Source organism: Staurois parvus, unplaced genomic scaffold, assembly GCF_062004578.1.
Source record: "Staurois parvus isolate SC_StPar_1 unplaced genomic scaffold, SC_StPar_1.0 ptg000389l, whole genome shotgun sequence".
NCBI lineage: Eukaryota > Metazoa > Chordata > Amphibia > Anura > Ranidae > Staurois > Staurois parvus.
Genome location: NW_028318185.1, coordinates 744,434 through 770,243, shown reverse-complemented (window position 1 = coordinate 770,243; position 25,810 = coordinate 744,434). Strand labels below are relative to the sequence as shown.

General features: G+C 42.5%; 1 protein-coding gene and 1 long non-coding RNA gene across 3 annotated transcripts in view; one reads left to right on the top strand and one right to left on the bottom strand.

The window, feature by feature from the left end:
* The window catches only part of LOC149455716 (uncharacterized), a 49,448-nt gene extending 48,577 nt beyond the window's left edge, over positions 1 to 871 (bottom strand). The window contains exon 1 of the long non-coding RNA XR_016314031.1: positions 497 to 871. This is a non-coding gene — a long non-coding RNA (uncharacterized LOC149455716). The remainder of the gene's footprint in view (positions 1 to 496) is intronic.
* The window catches only part of ADCY8 (adenylate cyclase 8), a 422,640-nt gene that overhangs the window by 353,178 nt on the left and 43,652 nt on the right, over positions 1 to 25,810 (top strand). For both annotated transcript variants that reach the window (XM_089685929.1, XM_089685930.1), the window contains one exon: positions 19,068 to 19,226. In XM_089685929.1, the coding sequence (XP_089542055.1) occupies positions 19,068 to 19,226 (159 nt within the window). The remainder of the gene's footprint in view (positions 1 to 19,067; positions 19,227 to 25,810) is intronic.

The following is a 25,810-nucleotide window of genomic DNA, read 5'->3' as shown; positions in this document are numbered from 1 at the left end:
TTAACCTACCAGCATGTCTTTGGAGTGTGGAAGGAAACTGGAGTACCCGGAGGAAACCCACACAGGCACAGGGAGAACATGCAAACTCCAGGCAGGAGGTGCTGTGGCTGGGATTTGAACCATCGACCCGAGTACTGCCAGACGGAAGTGCTAACCATTTACCACTGTGCTGCCCATTCTGAAGGCAAAAGGGAGTCCAACCCGGTACTAGCAAGGTGCACCTAATAAAGTGGCCATTGGGTGTATATAAAGCTAACCTGGGCCTAGACTACTTAAGTATTTGTATTTTTGAAAAGGCTATCAGCAATGGCATTTTAAAACAAGTTCTTATTCACCTCTTTAGCTATAGGCATTGTGGAGAAATTAATCTTCAAAATGCACAACAGAGGCATTGAAATCACAGCTCCTCTTCCCTGATATTCTAGTTATAGTGTTAATAAACCCACAACAGTACAATTAGTCTATATATGCAGTAAAGCATGCTGGTTATACTCACTGTGGAACCTAAGGGGTTAATCCTCCGCATTGTGTAAAAAGGCTGTTTGAACCTGTCTTCTCTGATCCTCCCTTTCTTCTACTGTCCCCAATCCAATGGGAGTCACAATGTCAGATGGGGGCAGGGAGATAGTCTGCAGCCTAGTGTAGCATTTTCTTTGCGCTTTCTTTGCTAATTAAAAAATACATGTCACAGTCCTGCGTATTTTGAATGCAAAACACTTTTTTTGTCATCTGTCTGTTTTTCCTTCTTGGCGTCCTGCTTTGTTTTTTGATGGCCTCAGTCTGATCCGTTTTTCTTGTTGGCAGCAGCTGTTATAATCACTTTTGTGGCAGCTGTCCTTAGTTTTGGCTGACAGGAGACGGAGCGATATGACAGTCGCTTCTATACCAGCAGCTGGGCAAAGCATGCATCAAGATATGTCATCTGACATTGCTGGCAAGGGGAACTAATCCATATGTGTGCACATACCATCTCCAGAACTTTATTTACAAACACTTCAGCGCAGGGTTCTGTTCTTTCTGCCTTGTAAAGTTGGTTCAACAGTTTATTGGAAATCACATGGACCTTGGAGCCAAGTACATTGCTCCTGCAGCCACCTGCATCTGCATGCTCAAAAAAAACCATTGCAACTGGTCACTTTTCTTTCAGAAAGAGCAAAAGATCCAGATGAGTGCCGAATCTGTTCAACAGTTTATTGGAAATCAGGTGGACTAAAGTGAACTTTTTCACCAAATAGACTAATTCTTTAAGGAAGGCATTTAATTGTTTTGAAAAATCTCTGTGTAGCTCTACCCCCAAAAGAGCCGTTTAGTAATTTGGGTCATCTATTCTGCACTTTGACTCCAAAAATGACCTCCAGCTTGTCTGTTTGGTCACAGCTCAAGCGAGCTACAGCAGTCGCATGGTTATGGTGGTTGCAGACCGCATCCGGGTGACACCTGACAGAGGGGTGACACCCAGAGCCACCCAGACGCCAGTAAGAGCTCAATTTCTCTGGTCCAGAAATATCCATGGGACAGGAGACGCTGTTTGTAAATGTAGGGGAGACTGGCTGCACTTGTGTCAGCACAGTGTGGTTATTACAATGTCACAGTGCACAGTTTCCCGCTACACAAATGGGAGAGGAGAGAGGCTGGATCTGCTCTGCCTTCTCCCGTATCCTCTGCCGCTGCGCATGCCCACACTCTGTGCAGTGCAGTAAAGGAGATGTGTGGGCGGGAACAGCAAACAGCAGCCAGCAGATCTAACATGAATACAAGGCCTTTGGCTGAGTGGTGTGCCTCCAGGGACCATCCAAATGTAAGCACAGTAACCAGACTCTCCCCCTGTCAGGAATGGACTTGCCAATAGTGGTGGGACTCACCTGCCTTGTGGGCTGCAGTACCAGGGCTGGCCAGCGGGTGCTCTCAACAACCAGAGGTTCACTTTGGCAATTAGCCATCACCTGGGGCTGATTGCAGGTGGTGTATTTAAGGGATGGCCAGACCTGCAGTCTGTGCCTTGGTGTGTGTTTTTCCATGGGCCCCTGTACCTTGTAACCTGCATTCCTGTTCCTGTTTCTGCCTGACTTGTTGCTGATCCTGACCTCTGCTGACTTCTCCTGTTTGATCCCTGGCTTGTTACCCTGACCATTCTCTCCGCCTGCTCCTCCTGTACCTACCTGCCCGATAGTTATCGACCCGGCCTGCCTGACTACGTTGTGCTCTATATGTGTATGTACCTGTGTATCTATACCAGTTTAGGTTTGGGTTTGTTTCACCTAGTTGTATGTATTTGTGTTAGTTTGGGGTTTGGTGCACTGCGTTTATGTTTGTATTGTTAGTCTTAATAAATTGTCTTGTTTATACCATATCTGGAGCCTGCGTTTCCCTGTGTCAGTACACACATCTCTGGTCACACCCGCATCCCTGACACCCCCCTCCCTGCCTACCTTCTCTCTTTCAAATCTCTCTCCCTCTTCCTCTTTCTTACTTTGTCCTCCAGCAGTAGGCGTTATAACTGCAGCCAAAGAGTTTAGAATTGTGTCCTCAGCCTAGAGTAGGACTTGATGCTTTGTGCTTTTAAGTGGATTCACAATAGTTTGCTGTGGTTTGGACGCCTCGCTGGTGTATCTGCAGTTTTCCTGCATTTTACCAGCAGTCCTATAGATTTCTATTAGGTTGCGCATTTTCTTTTCTGCATTTTCTGAAAGCGCAACGAAAGTCCCGCATCCTGCATCTTTGGTGCGCTTTTCAGAAAAAAGGAAAAAAATTATTGGGATGGGTGACACCATGTTTCACCGCACGTGACACCACTTCGCTGCAGACAGTTTTACGGCTTGCTCCTGGAGCCAAGTACATTGCTCCTGCAGCCACCTGCATCTGCATCCTCAAAAAGAACCATTGCAGCTGGTCACTTTTCTTTCTGAAAGAGCAAAAGATCCAGGTGAGTGCTGAATCTGCACAACCCCTCCACAGACACGAAGGTGCTTTCGACAGGTGAGGCACTCTTGCAATATGTGCTGGTGGTGGTGGGGGCTATCAAGGAAATCTGTGACTTTGCCTTAAATGGCATAGAAAAGTGATCACAGGTGCATTGGAAAAACAGAATGGTTGGTCGCACAAACAGCAATGTGGTGGATGAAATCCTTTATTGGAATCCTTTACATGCAATATGATAAAAACATGACAGCTCCAAGACAGGACAGAAGATCAGTAGACGCGTTTCATACTCTTTCAAACGTCCTGTCTTGGAGCTGTCATGTTTTTATCATATTGCATGTAAAGGATTCCAATAAAGGATTTCATCCACCACATTGCTGTTTGTGCGGCCAACCATTCTGTTTTTTCATTGCATCTGTGGTCACTTTTCTATGCCATTTAAGGCAAAGTCACAGATTTCCTTGATAGCCCCCACCACCACCACCACTACCACATATTGCTTGTGTGCTTTACGTGCTGAATCCCTGGTTCTAATCCTTCCTTAAGATTCATGTTAGAGCTTACATAAGATCAGGGGCGGACTGACCATTTGGAAACTCAGGCACTGCCCGAGGACCCGGGGTCAGTAGGGGGCCCCATGAGATGCCCCTGGTACCTTTTTCATAGGCTTTTTTGAGTTTGGGCAAGGACACAGGGGCCCATGATCCCCTATTGCCCAGGGGCCCCATGAGCTGTCAGTCCGCCCCTGCATAAGATTCATTTCCTGTAAGGTTCACCTTTTTACAAAAAATAATAAAAGCACACTTTTTTTTTGCAGGTAAAAAAAATGTGCATTTACTATTTTTTGTTTTAAGAACCTGTAAAGAATTGCACCGGTGATCAGTAGGTCGCTAGTGCCATGCAGGTCTCCTGCAGACTGTCAGTGTAATCCGTCTTCTCATACCTTCTAAGAGCAGACGGTTTTATACTGACAGGAAGAATGAATGAACTACCACAGCGCTCAACGGCTCCATTGTAGTTCATCGAGAACTACAAGCCGACAGCCGCAAAGGATTTTGGTACTTGTAGTTCATTGATTCATGTGGATCTGTGAATCAATGACACAACCATGTTGGTGGAGGCCTGCATGGCCACACTGACTTTGAATTGTGGCAACGAGTATGGGGAGAAGATCCCCAGCTCACTGCCACAATGGGGGGGGGGGCAGGGGCAGATTGACAACTCATGGGGCCCTCGGGCAATAGGGGATCATGGGGCCCCTGTGTCCTTTCCCAAACTCAAAAAAAGCCTATGAAAAAGGTACCAGGGGCATCTCATGGGGCCCCATACTGACCCTGGGGGCAGTGTCTGAGTTTCCAAATGGTCAGTCCGCCCCTGGGGGGGGGGGGGGAGTAATTCAGGGGGAGAAAGGTCTGAGGCTGAACATGTTGCAAGGAGAACATGAAGGCAGGTTTGCCGCACTCCAATAAATTAAATTTTATCTGAAACATCGCTGAAGTCCTCAATATCAGTACAGACATGACAGCTCCCATAAAGGACAAAGAAAAGTTGACGCGTTTCACACAAACGCGTGCTTAGTCATTTTACACTATCACAAGCACTCTGTCACGATATAAGGTCAGGTTCAGAGACCAGTTGCTACAGCAGTTGTAAGGCTTACCTGAAACCAGCAGGATTGGTACACCAGCGGCCCACCCTGGGAATGACGCAGGCTCACCTGAGGTGCGGGGTCTAAGCATCCACCGGTCTTCCCCAGAGCTCCTAATGGTGGAGATGGATTTGGCTGCGTGTGAATGCCAGGTCGCAGATCTCAGGATCACCCCACCAGGGAATGAGTAGGCTGGAAACCAAAAGCGGATCAAACAGTTCAGGGATCAAACAGAAGCGGAGTCAGTCACAAGCCAAGGGTCGGTCACCAATGGTAGTAGATAGGATGAGGCAGAATCGTAGTCAGTAGCTAGCCAAAGGTCAGTAACGTAGATGAAGACAGCAGCAGGCACAGTAATCGGGATATTGGCTGGTAAGGCACAATAATCTGGCAACCAGGAAGTGCAGAGACATGGCTTTTATAGGAAGTTCATGGGAGGAGCAAGGAGTTCAAGGTTCAAGACAAAACAGGGCAAAGGCAGGATCATCCAAAGAATTGTCAAGGGAGTTGTCCAGTATTCCAGGTGGCTCAGTGAGAAGAAACACTGTCTCTCACCGCAGAAGGCCCAGGTTTGATTCCAGGCTCTGAAACACAGAGCCCTAGGCAGTTGATGTTTAAGTAAAGCACCGCACTGTCCCCCGCTAATCAGGGGAAGAAGCTAGGAAGACAGTTGAAGCCACCGGAGGGGGAATGCCACCACTAGACAATAGCAGGGGAGGAGGCATTATCCAACATCCAACACTCATGGATAAAGACCAAAGAGGTAGGTGTGGGGAGAGGGGGAGTGCATCAAACACTCCTACCATCACCTTCTGTTTTCCCTCACATGACTGTGTTCCAGTCTGTCAATTTGCCGCTTACATTCTGGGAGCAAAGGCAGAAGCTCACATGCTCCTCATACACCCATTAGTAACAAATTTTGCCAAGGTCTCAAAAAGACGAACAGAGCGTAATGGATGTATCAGTGGCATGCCCTATTACTTTGCTAATTTAGGATTCTTTTGAAAGTGGAACTGAAATGCTAAACATTTTTCCAGCACCGATCTCACCAACACATGGTAATTAAAAATGGACCTAGATTCTGGTTTTGTTTATAAGCCTTTCTTTGAGCTGGCTGGGCCGAGTATGGCACTAGTGGCAGCTAGCTACATGGACTTCAAGAAGTAATACAGGATTGAATAACAGGCAATCCAATGACCTCGATCTATACAGGTGTTTAGCACTTGCCAAGACAGCGCCTCAAACAACAAGGCCAGTCTGGCTAAACATTTTTCCAGCAATAATCTCACCAACACATGATAATTAAAAATGGACCTAGATTCTGGTTTGGTTTATAAGCCTTTCTTTGAGCTGGCTGGGCCCAGTATGGCACTAGTGGCAGCTAGCTACATGGACTTCAAGAAGCAATACAGGATGGAATAACAGGCAATCCAATGACCTCGATCTATATAGGTGTTTAGCACTTGCCAAGACAGTGCCTCAAAGAACAAGCCCATCTCTGGTTGGTTTTAAGGAGGGGTTTAGAACAGGGGCAGACTGACCATTTGGAAACTCGGGCACAGCCTGAGGGCCCGGGGTCAGTAGGGGCCCCATGAGATGCCTCTGGTACCTTATTCATAGGCTTTTTTGAGTTTGGGCAATATCACAGGGGCCCCATGATCCCCTATTGCCTGGGGGTCCCATGAGTTGTCATTCCGCCCCTGGTTTAGACTTTGGAACAGCCTAAAATGTATAATAAAGTAGAAAGAGTTTAACTCATTCCTGGAAAACCTCTTTAACTTCCAGTAAAATCCCATGGTACAGGAGCCTACAGTTGATTTTTATTAGTTAGATTATTCTACTGTAAAAGAAATTGATTAACTGTGTATATCTAGTAGTAGTTATTGACATTCACCTGGATTTGTTCTGTAATGTTGAAGATATTTTGTAGCTTGTTTGAGCCATTCCTTTAATTGGATTAACTGCCAAGAGTATCATTCAATCATTACACAGATGGAAAAAATAGTTCCCTATAGTACAAGCTATTCAAGAAGCCATTGGAATCAATTAATCAAATAACAACATGGCCCCTGAAGGATTGATGGGTCATCATGGGAACCTCATCCTTTATTATCTCCAGAGACAAAGTCAAATATAACTGGGCAGTATGTTTTACATGACTTGTCCTGCGTGGTCACCTTCATAAGTTTTTCCATGTTGTATTTTGGCGTGGCCTGTATATTTTTGTTTTCTTATAATGCTTGCACTGCGCTAATTGTTCTTGGCGGTGAGGTGCTTAGCCGGTGGTATTTTATGTTTTTTTATTTTGTTACCTTAGTATTGTTGTATGTTTTGCATTTCAAAACGAATAAAAAGAAATTGTTAAAAAACATATAACTGGGAGCTTGAAGGTACCACAAATTACTGTCATCGCTACAGAAAATATGAAAACATTTAAATTGTGGAATTAACGTGAACAGAAGAAGCCAAGCATCAATCAGTTGATAACTCCATTATGTCTTTAATTATTTTCATTAAAACTTAGAAAGCAGTAGCCAACACATTTCAGGGTCAAGGGATGAAGGAGCATCAGGGCTCAGAAATGGTTGCTGGAGTTCTGAAGTGTACTGTGGTTAAAGCTCTTGGACAGTATCTTCAATGCAAAACTAGAAGATTGTTTGGAGTTTGATAGTTGTATGGTGCTGTTCCTGTTATCTGGCAAAGATCCAATAGACAATGCTCATGGAACGCATTAAATATACACTTGTAAGGGATTTCCGGCAAGACGAATCGCGATCTGAAATGCGCATAGGAATTCCCGGAGAAGAATTACCGGTTGTGCGCATGCACGCAGAAATGCGTGATCGCACGTGCACACGCACGGCGAAGATTGGCACCAGACGGCCTATTTAAAGAGTGTCTCTGCCCATGTTGAGTGCTGACTGGTCTTCAGCTCCCCCGTGTCCTGCTTGTTCCTGTGTGATTCCTTTGTTGCTGACCCGGCTTGTTCCTCACCTGACTCTGATTGCTCTCCTGATACTGGTTCCTGACTTCGGCTCTGCTCCTGACCTTGGCTTTCCTTCTGATTCTGTACCGTGCTGCCCGACGGTTGATGACCCTGGCTATTCCCATGACACTGCTCCTGTCTCTTGTCCTCACTACCTGCCTTGCTCTGGTGCACGCCTGGCAATCTACAAGACCCACTCTGCTTGTTACTACAGTGCCTGAATCAGAAGATCATCAGTCTTCCAGGGTCATCATCTGCAAGAGCTGCAAACAACAACTACTGGCGCTCTTGTTCCCCTGGGTCCTAGACTCCCTCTGTTCCAACTCCAGTGGGGTCAGGGCTAGTGACACAAATGAGGCCGACCTCGTCATTTCAGCCTCCCATCAGGTACGTGACAACACTGCTGGACAGGATGCAGATATTCGACAGAAAATGGGACAGTTGGAAGAAATTTCAGCATCTGTTGTTAGAATGATGGGTCACTATAGATTTATTGACCAATGTATCTTTGTTGGTTGTGTTACTGTTCAGTATATACTACTACCTACCTCATTCATGTATGTGCATTTTTTCTCATTCTAAAAATTCTGTTTTTTACGATAGTTTTTTTTGGTTTGTTTTTTTACGTATGTGCCTTCTTCTTGATGTATGCTATACTGGTGTCTATCATTAACTGGCTTTTTAAGATAGCCAACCTTAAACACCCCAGCCAAAAAATGTTGATTACAGTCTATGTGTGCATGGACACATAGGATAACATGCTGGTGAGTTTACTGGCTATAGAAAAAAAACGTCAAAAAGCCAAAAACAGCCGCTATAAAAATGTCCCATGTGCATGAGGACTTATAAGAACACACAGGGGTTGATTTACTAAAACTGGAGAGTGCAAAATCTTGTTTAGTTGTGGATGGAAGCCAATCAGCTTCTAACTTCAGCTTGTTCAATTAACCCCTTGCCCTCCAGAGGATTTACCCCCCCCTTCCTGACCACGCCATTTTTTGCGATACGGCGCTGCGTTACTTTAACTGACAATTGCGCGGTTATGCGATGCTGCATCCAAATTAAATTTATGTCTACCTCCTTCATGTATGTGAATTTTTTCTCTTTCTAAAAATTCTGTTTTATAAAATAATTTTTTTTGTTTTTTTTTTTTACTTATATGCTATAATTCATGACATGGTACTGCTTATGTTGTTTATCGTCTAATAAAAATGTTTGTAAACAAAAAAAAAGATCCAATAGAGCCATCATTAACTGGCTTTTTCAGAAAGCCAGCCTTAAAGCCCTGTGCCCCTATTTTATTATTTCTCTTGGTCAAATTGTCAATTTTGTATAATAAGTTTGAAACATTTTAACACATTCTGTAGTGTGGTCAGTACTTTGTGGCTCCTTTAATGTCCCAATTTAATGTTATGACTTTTGCGAATAGAGATTTGGAGCAATGTTTAATCACTTGGGATTATCACTTCAACGTACTACATATATAGGTTACATCAGCATTTCTCAACCAGGGTGCCCAGGCACCCTGGGGTGCCTTGAGGTTTCATCAGGGGTGCCTTGGCAAAATGTCCAAAAATTGGCCAAAACTTGTATACGAGCTAGTGGGTGGAACAAGCCACAGGTTTTCATTATGGGCACATAGGCACCATTATGACCTTCTAGCCGCAGGCGTCCTGACAGCCAATAACATCATCAGTTGATAAGGAGGTTGTCAGCCGCCTACACAACATCCTAGTTTGACCCTCCCCCGCCCCCCTCTCCATCAGTGCTGGGGTCACATTAGCTTAGTGATGGAGAAAGACTGAGGGAAAAGAGAAACATTGGAATACTAGTCAGTACCAGTGTGCAAAAGTGTATTTGCTTTGAAAGAATTAATCACCTCTAATGTTGGGTGTCCTACATGTGTGGATTGCTGCGTTATACAAAATTATTAGAATAGTTTTTCACATTTTAGAATGGGGTGCCTAAAGACTCTCCATAATTTTAAAGGGTGCCTCGAGACTGTCCATAATTTTAAAGCATGCCCAAGGACTGTCCATAATTTTAAAGGGTGCCTTGGGACTGTCCATAATTTTAAAGGGTGCCCAAGGACTGTCCAAATAATTTTAAAGGGTGCCCCAGGACTGTTCATAATTTTAAAGGGTGCCTCAGGACTGTCCATAATTTTAAAGGGTGCCTCAAGACTGTCCATAATTTTAAAGCATGCCCAAGGACTGTCCATAATTTTAAAGGGTGCCCAAGGACTGTCCATAATTTTAAAGCATGCCCAAGGACTGTCCATAATTTTAAAGGGTGCCTCGAGACTGTCCATAATTTTAAAGAGTGCCCACGGACTGTCCATAATTTTAAAGGGTGCCTTGGGACTGTCCATAATTTTAAAGGGTGCCCAAGGACTGTCCATAATTTTAAAGGGTGCCTCGAGACTGTCCATAATTTTAAAGGGTGCCTCGGGACTGTCCATAATTTTAAAGGGTGCCCAAGGACTGTCCAAATAATTTTAAAGGGTGCCCCAGGACTGTTCATAATTTTAAAGGGTGCCTCAGGACTGTCCATAATTTTAAAGGGTGCCTCGGGACTGTCCATAATTTTAAAGGGTGCCCAAGGACTGTCCATAATTTTAAAGGGTGCCTCGGGACTGTTCATAATTTTAAAGGGTGCCCAAGGACTGTCCATAATTTTAAAGGGTGCCCAAGGACTGTCCATAATTTTAAAGGGTGCCTCCGGACTGTCCATAATTTTAAAGGGTGCCTCGGGACTGTCCATAATTTTAAAGGGTGCCTCGGGACTGTCCATAATTTTAAAAGGTGTCTTGGGACTGTCCATAATTTTAAAGGGTGCATCGGGACGGTCCATAATTTTAAAGGGTGCCTCGGGGCTGTCCATAATTTTAAAGGGTGTCTCAGGACTGTCCATAATTTTAAAAGGTGCCTTGGGACTGTCCATAATTTTAAAAGGTGTCTTGGGACTGTCCATAATTTTAAAGGGTGCATCGGGACGGTCCATAATTTTAAAGGGTGCCTCGGGGCTGTCCATAATTTTAATTTTAAAGGGTGCCTCGGGGCTGTCCATAATTTTAAAGGGTGTCTCAGGACTGTCCATAATTTTAAAAGGTGCCTTGGGACTGTCCATAATTTTAAAGGGTGCCTCGGGACTGTCCATTATTATTATATTGTTATTATACAGGATTTATATAGCGCCAACAGTTTGCTCAGCTCTTTACAATATATTGGGAGACAATACAGCAACAATACAGTTCAATACAAGAGGGTTAGGATGACCCTGCTCCTCGGAGCTTACAATCTAGGAGGGAGGGGCTAGTGGTACAAAAGGTAGTAACTGTGGGGGATGGACTGGTTGGAAGAGTAGAAGATTCCAGTATTAGCTGAGGGCAGGATAGGCTTCCTTGAAGAGAGAGGTTTTCAGAGATCGCCTAAAAGTGAGCAGAGTAGGCGATAGTCTGATAAGTTGAGGTAGAGAGTTCCAGGAGATGGGGGAGGCTCTGGAGAAGTCCTGGAGACGAGCATGGAAGGAGGAGACAAGGAAGCTAGAGAGCAGGAGGTCTTGCGAGGAGCGGAGAGTATGGTTTGGGTGATATTTGGAGACACGATCGGTGATGTAATTTGGGGCAGCGTTATAAATGGCTTTATACGTTACTGTCCATAATTTTAAAGGGTGCCTCGGGACTGTCCGTAATTTTAAAGGGTGCCTCGGAACTGTCCATAATTTTAAAGGGTGCCTCGGAACTGTCCATAATTTTAAAGGGTGCTTTGGAACTGTCCATAATTTTAAAGGGTGCCTCGGGACTGTCCATAATTTTAAAGGGTGCCTCGGGACTGTCCATAATTTTAAAGGGTGCCTCGGAACTGTCCATTATTTTAAAGGGTGCCTCGGAACTGTCCATCATTTTAAAGGGTGCCTCGGAACTGTCCCATCATTTTAAAGGGTGCTTCGGAACTGTCCATAATTTTAAAGAGTGCCTCAGGTCTGTCCATAATTTTAAAGGGTACCTCGGAACTGTCCATAATTTTAAAGAGTGCCTCGGAACTGTCCATAATTTTAAAGGATGCCTCGGGACTGTCCATAATTTTAAAGCGTGCTTCGGAACTGTCCATAATTTTAAAGGGTGCTTCGGAACTGTCCATAATTTTAAAGAGTGCCTCGGAACTGTCCATAATTTTAAAGGATGCCTCGGGACTGTCCATAATTTTAAAGCGTGCTTCGGAACTGTCCATAATTTTAAAGGGTGCTTCGGAACTGTCCATAATTTTAAAGGGTGTCTCGGGACTGTCCATAATTTTAAAGGGTGCCTCGGGACTGTCCATAATTTTAAAGGGTGCCTCGGGTCTGTCCATAATTTTAAAGGGTGCCTCGGAACTGTCCATAATTTTAAAGGGTGCCTCGGAACTGTCCATAATTTTAAAGGGTGTCTCGGGACTGTCCATAATTTTAAAGGGTGCCTCGGGACTGTCCATAATTTTAAAGGGTGCCTCGGGTCTGTCCATAATTTTAAAGGGTGCCTCGGAACTGTCCATAATTTTAAAGGGTGCTTCGGGTCTGTCCATAATTTTAAAGGGTGCCTCGGGTCTGTCCATCCTTTTAAAGGGTGTCTCGGGTCTGTCCATAATTTAAAGAGTGCAGCGGGACTGTCCATAATTTTAAAGGGTGCATCGGGACTGTCCATCATTTTAAAGGGTGCCTTGACTGAAAAAAGGTTGAGAAACACTGGCTTACATCATAGGAAATCATTTCCTGTGTAATGATCATTCTCTACTCTTAGCAATTAATCACAATATTAATACGGCAATGGAACTGCTCCTGCACATAAATATGCAAGCTTTAGCATGATATTAAAAGTAATGTCTTCCAGCACTAAAAGACCAGAACTAAAGAAAAGCATCTCTCTTAGCAACCAATCAGCTGCCTTTATTTGTCAATCTTCACCAGAAAATTGACAGCCGGAATCTGATTACTACAGTAAAGAAAGATCATTTGCAGATTAACATAATGTAAAGCATCTTAGAAAAACTAAAAAGGAAATTTATGGGCTGAGCCTGTGGCAGGGAGTGTCTGCTCAAAGAGCCGCGTCCAAATTGTTAATTGCTTTTGAGCTAAAAATAGTTACTTTGGCAAGTACTGCGGAAATTCATTCAGCTAAATCAGAGAATCGAGCTAGAAACTCAACACGTTTCCAGTGATAATCCATTGAGCAGTACGGCACTACAATGTTAGTCTTCCACCGAAAGGAGATCTGTGTCTCTAAATAGGATGTGTTCTCTTATAATGGGAATCATTTAAATAAAGCTACAAGGCAGAGAGAGAAAAAAGTCAAATGAACAAATTTCATCATATCTGAAAGAGTGTTTCCAGACAGAATGTCATTTTGGATGTTTTAGGCTCCATGCATATGGGGCGTTTTAATAACGCTGGTAACGTTAGCTGTGTAAAGTCATGTTAAAAACATGAGATTTGCAGAGTTTTTTTAGCGCTTTTGTGGCGTTTTGCCACATTTTTTCACGTTTGCGTTTTTTACTGTTTTTTCTTACCAAAAACAATTAAGTACTGACGTGAGACTTTTTTATTTGCACTAACATACAATTTTGAGGACAAGCTTTTGGGGTATGTCCCCTTCTTCAAGGTCCAAGCAGTACTATTACAACGTTTTAGCAGAATGTTAGAAGAGATGTGGGGGATGAGAAAAAAAAAAAGCAGAAAGAAACACAAGCCTAGGGTTAGCCTAGAGATAAGACACAGCAAAGCAAAAGCAAAGACTTTGGGGGGGGGGGAGAACAACACTCACAGAGGGAGTCATAAAAATGTTGGATAATAATTGAGGAATCCCATGTCCAAATTAAGGCCGTTGTCTCTTGTGTCAAATAGAATTATCATTCTTATTTTAAAAGTTTTTTTCTTTCCTGAATGGATTTGAAATTTCCTTTAAGAACTAAAACATTGAGGTCTTCCATATTGTGGTCCGGTTGTGTAAAATGGTGTCCCACAGATGTGCAAAAGTCATCTTCTTTATGTTCCTTGATGTTATGTCTGTGCAAATTCATCCTTGTTTCTTACCAAAAAAAAATTTTTTTTTTGGTCAATAAAATGTCCAAAAATGCTGCTTTGCCAAATTTTGCAACATTTTTCAGCGTTAGAGCATTTTTACAGCTAAAAAAACTCCTTTAGAGACCCACTAGTCCAAAAACCAAAATGAGCCGCTGTAAAAACGTCCCGTATGCATGAGGACTTATAAGAACACACAAGTTGATTTACTAAATTTGGAGAATGCAAAATTTGGTATAGTTGTGCATGGCAGCCAATCAGCTTCTAACTTCAGCTTGTTCAATTAATTACCTCCAGAGGATTTACCCCCCCTTCCTGACCAGGCCATTTTTCTCAATATGGCGCTGTGTTATTTTAACTGACATTTAACTAACATCATGCAATGCTGCAACCAAATTTAATTTACATCATTTTTTCCCCACAAATAGATTTTTCTTTCGGTGGTATATAATCACCTGTGCGTTTTTTTAATTTTTAAGACCGACAATTTTGAGAAAAAAAACTATATTTTTGACCTTTTGCTATCAAACATGTCCAGAAAAAATTTTTACAAATCAAATTTCGTCATAAATTTAGGCCAAAATGTATTCTGCTCCATGTCTTTGCTTAATTAATCCCAATATGTGTAAATTAATTTGTTTACGTGAAAGTTCTAGCGTTTGCAAATGGCAGTATATATACTGGATTGTTTTGTTTTTTTACTAGTGGCGGCTATCAGCGACTAATAGCTGGACTTCAGTGGGCATTCTGACACTGGGGGAACTGACTTGGTGTCACCGACATCCCCAGTGACACCAATACAGTGATCAGTGCTAATAAAAAGCACTGCCATTGTACTAATGGCACTGGGCAGGAAGGGGTTAACATCTGGTGCAATCAAAGGGTTAACTGTGTGCTGTTTTACATAGTGTGCTGTGTTTGTGCTTCACTGTAAGCACACTGCTTTGTATGGCTGTGCTATGCAGTGCCATACAAAGCAGTGTGCAGGAGCTGACAGGGGAGAGAACTGTGTTGTTTATACACAAGTCTCTCCCCTGTCGGAGATATTCAGCGATCACCGGATGCTGGTCGAGAAATCACCGTCCGGGACCTGGTGATTAACAGCCAAGGCCGCGAATGGCAGGGCGGGTAGGAACTTCAAAATCACATATATATGTGTGTGTGTGTGTGTGTGTGTAATCTGGCTGGTGTAATCTGTAAACTGGTAGTGCTCAGCAGAGGTTCTGCAATTCTGTTGATCTTCAAGCTTTTCAGTATGAGGGCCACATTGTATATTCTTCAAATATTCATGGGACAAAAATAATTCCGTATCAAGGTCCCTCTTATATTAGAGTCCCCTTTAGAGTCCTCCCTTATTTAGGGTTATAGAAAACCAACTTCTGGAATACCAGGGGACCCGTTTAGAATGTTATAATAATAAGTAGGCAGCACAGTGGCTAAATGGTTAGCACTTCCACCTGGCAGTACTAGGGTCGTTGGTTCAAATACCAACCACGGCACCTCCTGCCTGGAGTTTGCATGTTCTCCCTGCTGGTAGGTTAATTGGATCCTGTCTAAATTGTCCCTAGTATGTGTATGTATGAATGTAAGTTAGGGACCTTAGATTGTACCCCCCTTGAGGGTTAGGGACTGATGTGAATGTACAATATATATGTAAAGTGCTGCGTAAATTGATGGTGCTATATAAGTACCTGAAATAAATAAATAAAAGGAAAGTTTAGACAGGTGCCAGTTAGCCTACCAGCATGTGTTTGGAGTATGGGAGGGAACCCACATAAGCACAAGCAAACTCCATGCTGGTAGTGTCCTGGTAGATATATGAACTGAGGATCTGCAAGGCAAAGTAGTAATCATTAGGTCATGGTGCTGTATTTAGTCTGACTGGCATTTTCCAAATGGGCAAATGTGGTTGAGAGTGGACCAGTTTTTCGATATCAGAACATACAAGGGCTATACCAAAACTTATGCAAAATTGGGCAAATTTTTTTATTAACTTACATAGGTCATTCATATTTTACATTTTGGTAGAGTAGCTCTTCTATAGTATCTCTTCTTTTTTCATTGTATATAAATAATGGATTCCAAGCAGTAGCAAGGTGTCATCATTGAGTTCTTGATAAAAGTGGGGTACAGGCTTTCCAACATCCACAAGGTCATGTCTTTGGTGACTCTTGTCAATAGTGTCATAAACATTCTGTAACCTTCTGTGGATGTTGGAAAGCCTGTACCTAGCCTTCTTTGTCAAGAACTCAATGATGGCATGTTGCTTCTGCTTGGAATCCATTATTTACCTGCAATGAAAAAGAAGAGTTACTATAAAGGAAGAGTTACTCTGCCAACATGTGGAATTTGAATGACCTACAGTTGCAAGAAAAAGTCTGTGAACCCCTTGGGATTACGTGGAGTTTTGCATGAATTGGGCATAAAATGTGCTCTGAATGTCATTAAAGTCACAACAATAGAAGAACACAGTCTGCTGAACATAATACTACACAAACATTAGATGTTGCCATGGTTTAATTGCACATAACATGTAAACATTCACAGTGCAGGGAGGAAAACGTATGTGAGGCCCTAGCTTAATGACTTCTCCCAGAGCTAATTGGAGCCAGGAGTGAGCCAACCTTGACTCCAACCAGTGTGATGATGTGTTGCTGACAGCTGTCCTGCCCTTAAAAAACACACACCTGTTTTGGGTTTACTGGTTTCAAGAAGCACTGTCTGATGAGAATCATGCCTCGCAGAAAACAGCCCTCAGAAGACCTACGATCAAGAATTGTTGACTTGCATAAAGCTGGAAAGGGTTACAAAAGTATCTCCAAAAGCCTTGATGTTCATGTGTCCACTGTAAGACAGACTGTCTACAAATGGAGAAAGTTTAGCACTGTTGCTACTCTCCCTAGGCGAGGTCGTCCTGTAAAAATGGCTGCAAGAGCACAGCGCAGAATGCTGCATGAGGTAAAGAAGAATCCCAGAGTGTCAGCTAAAGACCTACAGAAATCTCTGGCACATGCTAACATTTTTGTTGACACATCTACAATAAGGAAAACATTAAACAAGACTGTATATAAATTTATAAAAAAAAGTTATGCCCACTTTTGCATTACATTTGGTACAGCCCTCATATTTTAGTGGGGTACTAAATTCAGCTTTTAATGGCTGATGGCTAGCAAAGTTGTTTGCAGGGGTCTAAATACCCATTTCTAACTAAAACATATTTTTTTTTGGTTATGTTAAAGTGGGGAAGGCTTATAGCCTCTATCGGGATTTCAATGCTGTCTATGCCCCTGTTGGGGAGATTTCACCTCATTTCCTGTTCTGATGACCACTCAGGAAATTAGAAGCCTTCCCCAATAAGAACACAGATGGCAATAAAAAAAATTATAGATTAACTCATCCTTCCAGATCCCACAATAGAAGAGTATTTTATGACATTCTGTGCCCATCATTGAGAGCGTTTGTTCATTTCCTGTCTCTTTGGCCACACAGGAAATAAAGAAAAATCTTCCTGATGACTACAAAAGACGCAACAAACCTAAGAGAGGTTTAACAATTCCCAACTGTGTACTCAACTATTAAAAACTGTTTTGGTTACAGTTTGGATTTGAGCACATAGCTTGTGAAGTTAAATCAAAGGAGATAACATCCATTTAGAATGTGCATGCTGCCATCTCCCAGTCTCTATCAGGGTTGATCGATAAGAAATGTAGAGGGATGCTAGGGATGCTGGAGGCGCTTGTTCTTCACACAGCACTGGAACCATCAGCCCTTTGCTGCTGTTCTTTCTTCCAAACCTCTGTGGAGTGCTCTTTGTGAAACTAGGGGTTCCTTGGCGTGGAAAACCACCCCAAAAAGTTCTATAGACCTGCCTTCTTTATGATGTTTACTTGTATCATATACTGTATGCTTTGCATTTGTCATTTTGTTGCCTATTTCCTTTTTCACGTCCTCCTGACGCCATATAAAAATTTTAAATTTTGCTAGTTGATCTCTGTATACAGGGTACTTCTTATATGTACAGTAATGACTACAAGTTTTAGTAGCCATCTTTTTTATACCCCATCAGGGCATCTGAAACCCTTCTGTCATCTCAAAATGTTGTGTCCTACAACACAGCTAAGAATAACCATGAATTCATTTATTGTAATGTATTATGGAAAGGACTTGGGGTTAATGGCAATCTGACTGCATTGACCAGTCCTTCTCAACAGGGATCCATGAAAGACTTGACCCCTCCAGAGATTCATATGGGTTCCTTGAGGAATGGTCAATTTCTGCCTCTCAGATAAGTGAACACTGACACCAATGAACATTTTTCCTATTGACCATCACAATAATGAACCCAGAGTTGTAGGTATAGTAATTATTAGCACAGGTTCCCTGAGACCAGAACGTTGATTGAAAGATTCCTCCTTGTTAAAAAAGGCTGATATAGACATACAGTAAGTGAAAGTTTTTTTTGCCAGGGGGCTGTTTCATGTTATAGCACCAGCTGCTTCAGGGTTATAGTCACAAGGCATTATAGGAAAGGATGTCCATGCAGTAGCAACTAGGTTCAGTAGTGTTGCCCTCCTAGATGATAGCTTTGTGACTATATAGCATGAACTCCCTGCTTCTAATAGCAGATGTTAACTATTTATTTTTCTCTTTACTTGGCTTTGACTGTCTCCTACAACCACTGTAATGCAATGCTTGAAATAATATATGAGATATTGGCAGTATCCTTTCTGACAATTATGATAATCTATTTCACCTTTTCTCAGCCAGGGTTCAATGGAACCCTAGGGTACCTTCAGAGGTTGCAACGGTTTCCCTGAGCTGTTGAGGCTGGTTGACCTCCGGTTTGATGGTGCCTGCATAGTTCTGGAGCCAATGCCACTTGGTAAGGCCAGCTGCAGGACACCAATGATCTTTTTAGCTGTCTGTAAAGGTGACCTTCTGTCCAGAACTGTAAAGGGGGCATTCTTACCACTGGCAACCCATGTAAGGAGTGTTTTTCTTACTGACCATCAATGAATTGGTTTAAGCAGGGACTCCCCAAGACAGAAAATTATTTAAAATATTCCTTTAAAGTAAAAGGTTTACAAAAGCTGCTTTATATCATCACCTTCCTCCTTTGCACCTTTGTTGAGATGCTCAGAGTACTTGTTACTTGTGAAAAGGCCACATTTTCCCGATTTATGGCATTATATATTGGTATGTTAGCAATTAATGAGTTAATCCTAAAAGATGAACTTGTGGAATTCTTTATCTTTGGACTTTTATTCCACACGTGAAGGGCGAACTCTTTCGGCTAAGATTGCTCAAAACTCCACATGGGAAATCAAGGTGTTCCAAAGGGTACTTCCTCTTTGTATATGCAGTGAACATACCCTGATGTATTGACTACCCCCTTTTCATCTTTTCCCTTCCCTTTCTGAACTAAATTATAAATATTATTTGGCTTGAACTGTTTTACAGCTGGAATACACAGCAAGACTCGATTTTCTGTGGCGGGTTCAGGCCAAAGAAGAAATCAATGAAATGACAGAATTGAGGGAGCACAATGAAAACATGCTCAGAAACATTCTCCCTAGTCACGTGGCTCGCCATTTTCTGGAAAAGGACAGAGATAATGAGGTATGACCTTCCACAAGATGCGATGATAAACCTAGCCTGTCACTGACAATTCATTATTGGGGGGGGAGCTTTAGTGAGTACCCAAAGAACTTCTGTATGAGCAATTACATTCTATTAAAGTCAGATATGTCCTTTGCTGAACTTTTTTAAAGTCCTTCAAATCAAAACCAGTTATGGATGTATGGTCTGTGTCTATAACAATTTCCGTACGAGAGCAGAACCTCCTCCTTTTCAATATGTGACTACTGAATATGGAAATTGTCTCTGTTGACATCTATAATATTTAAAATAATTTAAGCCATGGCTGCTGGGTAGTTGAGTGCCATGAGTTCTACAAACTAAATTGTCTGCCGCTGTTTTTCTAATTAAACAAATGGTGAGCAATGGATTACAGTCTCTGCAACAGCCATGTATCATGGCCTTTTATAATTTGCATGAGTACAAACATTCAAAGGGATATACATATGAGAGGCTGTGTGACTTCAGTGTTTATTAATTCCAGATTAGTAAAGGAACATAACATTCTGTCACAGGCCGTAGCTATAGCAGTAGAGAGGTTCCCACCGACCAGCAGGATAGGTATACAAGCAGCTCACCCAGGCAGATGACAGGGGCTCACCTAAGGTTCAGGGTTTAAGCACTAACCAGTATTCACCAGAGCTCCTGATGGCAGAGAAGGGGTTTTCTGCATGTTAGTTCCAGGTCGTGGTTCTCAGGCTTGCCCCACCAGGAGGTCAGCACGCCATGGTAAAGTAGCAGATATAGCAGATGAGGATCAATCAGAAGAGTAGTCAGTAAACAAGCCAAAGGTCTCTAACAAGTGGTTGCAGGTTGGGATCAAGCAGAAAAATAGTCGAGGAACAAGTTGAAGGTTGGTAACGAGCGATAGTGAAGATATGGATGGCAACAGGAGTGACAAGAGTGAGATATTGGCTGGAGAGAGCACAGTAACCTGGCACACAGGAATTGCAAAGGCATGACTTAAATGAGAACTTAGTGGGTTCAAGGTTTAAGAGAAACAAGACACAAGGCACGGTTGTTTGAGGAATCAGTCAGGGAGCTGTCCAGCATATCAGGTGGCTCAACAGGAGATGTCCTGACACATTCATTCAAAGAGTTGGTTGGCTGTTCCGTTGCGGCTCCCATGCAACCATGGCTACCAAGGGACATCAGTCAGAAACAGGGGCGGACTGACCATTTGGAAACTCGAGCACTGCCCGAGGGCCGGGGTCAGTAGGGGGCCCCATGAGGTGCCCCTGGTACCTTTTTCATAGGCTTTTTTGAGTTTGGGCAAGGACACAGGGGCCCCATGATCCCCTATTGCCCGGGGGCACTATGAGTTGTCAGTCCGCCCCTGGTCAGAAATTAAAGCAGTATTAAACTGCAATCTTTTTTTGAAACCCTGCAAGACAAAGGCACAATGTGCTATTATGCATCCGGTCCATCTTCCATGTTCGCAGGCTCCAGCAACTTGACCGAAAAGCGATGACGTCACGAGCGGCACTTTTTACGGCACTCAGCTCTGAAGGAACGGCACGGGCATGCTGTTCCTTCAGAGCGCATGCGCCGGTGTCTTTTGCAAGTAAATAACTCCTAAACATTGCACGGTTTGGAGATGGTTACAGTACCTACAGGTAAAAAAAACAACAATTTTACTACCACTTTAAAGCTACAGAAGGACTGCTAGATCCTCAGTGAGTTCAATGCAGCTTTAATGATTCACAAAACAGCCTGCATGTTTTGAGGCTAAACATGCTCCCCTTCATCAGGGCTCAGTAATGTCAGCAAGCGCTCATAATATACAAGTAAACGGCTGCATCAAACTACTGTTATTTGCATGTTATTCTGCTGGGAATATCAAGACGTCATCCTGAAAATTACACTCACACAGTAAGAAATCAGCAGCTGCCACTCATCCCTAGCAGATCCTTCACTGAAGTGAACCTGTTTAGGTCAGGTGCACTGTTTAAGGTGCTTGCTGTAGTTCTGCAGCTCCCATGTACTTAAGATTGCCAAGGGCATTGTCAAGCTAGGTTCTCAATAGTCTTTTGTAGTGCTTGTCTTTCCTGCAATTTTTTTTGCTTCCCCCTCCCCGGCCCCGTCTTCTGGATGCTGTGGTTTTTCTTTTACCTGCTGAATTTTGACTCTGCCTGAACCCCACCTATACTGATAATAGTATGGGTGGCTTTCTTGAGTACTGACTCAATATTTTGTCTTGTGCTCTACAGCTGTTTCGTAGGGGACAATCCTGGGGCCATGAACAGAGAGCATCATGCAGCAAAAGCCATACCTCCTTTTATGTGGTATCTCCCAGGGCAAGAAGTTCCTTGGGGACTCTTTGCCTTAGAATTGCCCAAGCAGCCCACTAGTGACACAAGTCTTCACTAACCTACATACAGTGCCTTAAAAAAGTATTCATACCCCTTAAAATTTTCCACATTTTGTCATGTTACAACCAAAAACGTAACTGTATTTTATTGGGATTTTATGTGATAGACCAACACAAAGTGGCACATAATTGTGAAGTGGAAGGAAAATGATTTTCACATTTGTTTGTAAATAAAGAATTGAAAAGTGTGGTGTGCATTTGTATTCACCCCCCTTTACTCTGATACCCCTAACTAAAATTTAGCGGAGCAAATTGCCTTCAGAAGCCACCTAATTAGTAAATAGAGTCCACCTTTGTGTAATTTAATCTTAATATAAATACAGCTGTTCTGTGAAGCCCTCAGAGGTTTGTTAGAGAACATTAGTGAATAAACAGCATCATGAAGGCCAAGGAACACACCAGACAGGTCAGGGATAAAATTGTGGATACATTTAAAGCAGGTTTAGGTTATAAAAAAAATATCCCAAGCTTTAAACATCTCACGGAGCACTGTTCAATCCATCATCTGAAAATGGAAAGAGTATGGCACAACTGCAAACCTATCAAGATATGGCCGTCCACCTAAACTGACAGGCTGGGCAAGGAGAGAATTACTCAGAGAAGCAGCCAAGAGGCCCATGGGAACTCTGGAGGAGCTACAGAGATCCACAGCTCAGGTGGGAGAATCTGTCCATAGGACAACTATTAGTCGTGCACTCCACAAATCTGGCCTTTATGGAAGAGTGGCAAGAAGAAAGTCATTATTGAAAGAAAGCCATAAGAAGTCCAGTTTGCAGTTTGCGAGAAGCCATGTGGGGAACATGGAAGAAGGTGCTTTGGTCAGATGAGACCAATATTGAACTTTATAGCCTAAAAGCAAAACGCTATGTGTGGCAGAAAACTAACACTGCACATCACCCTGAACACACCATTCCCACCGTGAAACATGGTGGTGGCAGCATCATGTTGTGGGGATGCTTTTCTTCAGCAGGGACAGGGAAGCTGGTCAGAGTTGATGGGAAGATGGATGGAGCCAAATACAGGGCAATCTTAGAAGAAAACCTGTTAGAGTCTGCAAAAGATTTGAGACTGGGGTGGAGGTTCACCTTCCAACAGGACCACGACCCGAAACATCCAGCCAGACCTACAATGGAATGGTGTAGATCAAAGCATATTCATGTGTTAGAATGGCCCAGTCAAAGTTCAGACCTAAATCCAATTGAGAATCTGTGGCGAGACTTGAAAATTGCTGTTCACCGATGCTCTCCATCCAAACTGACAGAGCGTTATGATATATCATTTTCCTTCCACTTCACTTTGTGTTGGTCCCAATAATCCCAGTAAAATATATTTATGTTTTTGGTTGTAACATGACAAAATGTGGAAAATTTCAAGGCACTGTATACTAGCAAACTAGCTAACTGGTTGCCTAAAATAAGTTTTCATCTTTTTCTATACTTTAGTGCACCTGTACCATGCCAGATCTTACACCTGTTACACCCCTTTGGACCAGAGCAATTTTTACATTTCTGATATGGACCTGTTTGTTCAGCAATAACTTTGTCACTACTTAAGATAACAAAGTGTTACATGTATTGTTGTTTTAAGAATGCTTCGTGATATTGTCTTGCAAAAATTATTTTTTTTAATGCAATCCCTGGACAAAAAAGGCAAAGAAGTTAAAAATGCACTTTTGTCTTTTTGAATGTAATTTTTTTTCAATGCAGCTTGCATTTGATCCATTTCTGCAGTGCTCTTTGCGGTGTGTTTTGCATTTTTGCGCATGCATTTTTATGTGCTTTTGAAGCGTTTTTGATGCGTTTTGCATTTTTTGTGTTTTGTTTTTTACCAACTTGTTGCTGGGCAGATTACAAACAAAAAAAAAGCATCAAAAACGCACTACATGCATTTCTGCAGCGTCTCCATTGAAGTCTATTGAACCAAACCACAGTGTTTTGTGTTACAAAAAGTCCCTGACCCTTTCCAAAAATCGCACAGGGTGAAAATGCGGAGATGTGAACGTGTCCCATAGGATATCAAATTAAATGGACTGTAGTGTGTTTCTGCAAAATGCAAAATGCACCGTAAAACACTGAGGTGTGAACTTAGCCTCAAATGACACTATAATTGTAAACCTGGTAGAAATCAAACCTATTTACAAAGGAAATACTTTTTTCAATGTGACACAAAGAAAACAACAAAACAAAAAATGTAAACATTAATGGTTAATAAAGCAGAAAAAAAATCAGCAGGAAAATAATTAAAGGAAGAAGGGGAAGAAGGACTTAATTAGGGCTGGTTAAGGTAAACTAATAGTAAAAAGGGGTTTAATAAAGACACATTTTGTTTAAAGATTTTTTTTACACATACTAAGTTTCTTTCAGTGACATCATCTGAAGATTGAAGCTGATGCCAAAGATTTACTTTGTAACTATTTTGCAGTTGAATGGTGTTGAAAGCACTATGCCAGACAGACAATTTTTGGTAGCAGCAGCTGCTAGAACTGCTGTATGTACAACTGTATATGTACAGTATGTACAGCAACTCCTTCAAGTGGAAGGGAGGAGCACAGCAGCTGGGCAGAAGGACTGGACACTCTACACATGCCCTCTGTACTTTCAGGCTTCATGCACACTAACATTTTATTAAGCTCTTGGAAGCTAAATAGTGTTCTCCTATGTGTCCATGCACACTACTTTAGGCTATTGAGCTTCAGCTTCTAGGAGCAGAAAAAAAATTGTTTTTGCAGAGTTTTTTGTAGCAATTTTCCAGCAGAAAAAAAACGCTAAACTTTTCTAAATGCTACTAAAACACTACCAAAAAAACGCTATTACCAGCTTTTTTTTATCCAGCGTTTTTTCCAGGATTTTTTTTAGCTTTAACCACCTCCCGTCCGGCCGTTGTATATAAACGGCCGGATGGTGGCAGTGCAGGGTCGGGTGGCCGTTTATAAATGGCCTCCCCGCCCCCTGCTTGTGCGTGCTCCCTGGGAGCACGTAGCACAGTGTCCATGGCGACACTGTACTGCTAGGGTGACAGTATGTAAAAAAAAAAATAATAATATAAAAAAAATTTTAAAAATGTAAAAAAAAAATGTTTAAAAATTATAATTTTTGGTTATAAACTAATTTGGGTTATTTTTTTTAACTAAAAATATAATGGAATACATTTTGGCCAAGATTTATGATGAAATACTATTTATTTGCAAACTTTTATAACACTTTCTTTCAAAATTTTGGACATTTTAATTTACATAGCAAAAAAAATAAAAATCCCAGTGGTGAATAAATACCACCAAAATAAAGCTTTATCTGTCTCAAAAAAATGCTAAAAAATTCATATGGGTACAGTGTTGCATGATTGCGCAATTGTCATTCAAAGTATGATAGCACTGAAAGCTGAAAATTGGCTTGGTCAGGAAGGGGGAGACAGTGTCTGGACTGGAAGTGGTTAAAAGAACACTATTGTACATGGAGCCTGAAGAAGTTGTTTTGGACATGTGCAGCACATCCTGAAGTAATTAAAGCATATGATGTTCTTATCAGGGGCGTCCCTAGGGTTGGTGTCACCCGGTGTGGTAACACTTGGTGACACCCCCTCCAACGATCCCCACAGAGTGGATCGGATCTGCGGATTGAGCATAACGGATCAGACTCCGATCCATTCTGCTCAATCCACAGATCTGATCCATCCTGCGGGGATCGTCAGCTTGCTTTACAACTTACCTTTTCATGGAGCGGATCCGGTGTCACCCTGTATAGATTGCATGCCGACGATCCCTGCAGGATGGATCGGATCTGCGGATTGAGCATAATGGATCAGAGTCCGATCCAATATGTTCCCCAATCCGCAGATCCGATCCATGCTGCGGGGATCGTCAGCTTGCTTTACAACTTACCTTTTCATGGAGCCGGTCCGGTGTCACCCCATGCGGTAGGTGTCACCCAGTGCGGCGCACAACCCCCGCCCCTGCCTAGGGACGCCCCTGGTTCTTGTATTTGTCTCAAGCAATCTTTGTCCTCCGCTCTGCCCAGGTTTTACGATATTTACAACAAGGGAATCATTAATGTACTCGCTGATTTTCTTTAATGGAATAAGTGTAAAAGTGATAGGTGGACTAGTCATCCCTGTGTTCCAAAATAATCAGCGCTGTCAGACTGACAGTCAGGAATGCAGCAGAATAGGACCAGCAACAGATAAGATAACACATCTGTTT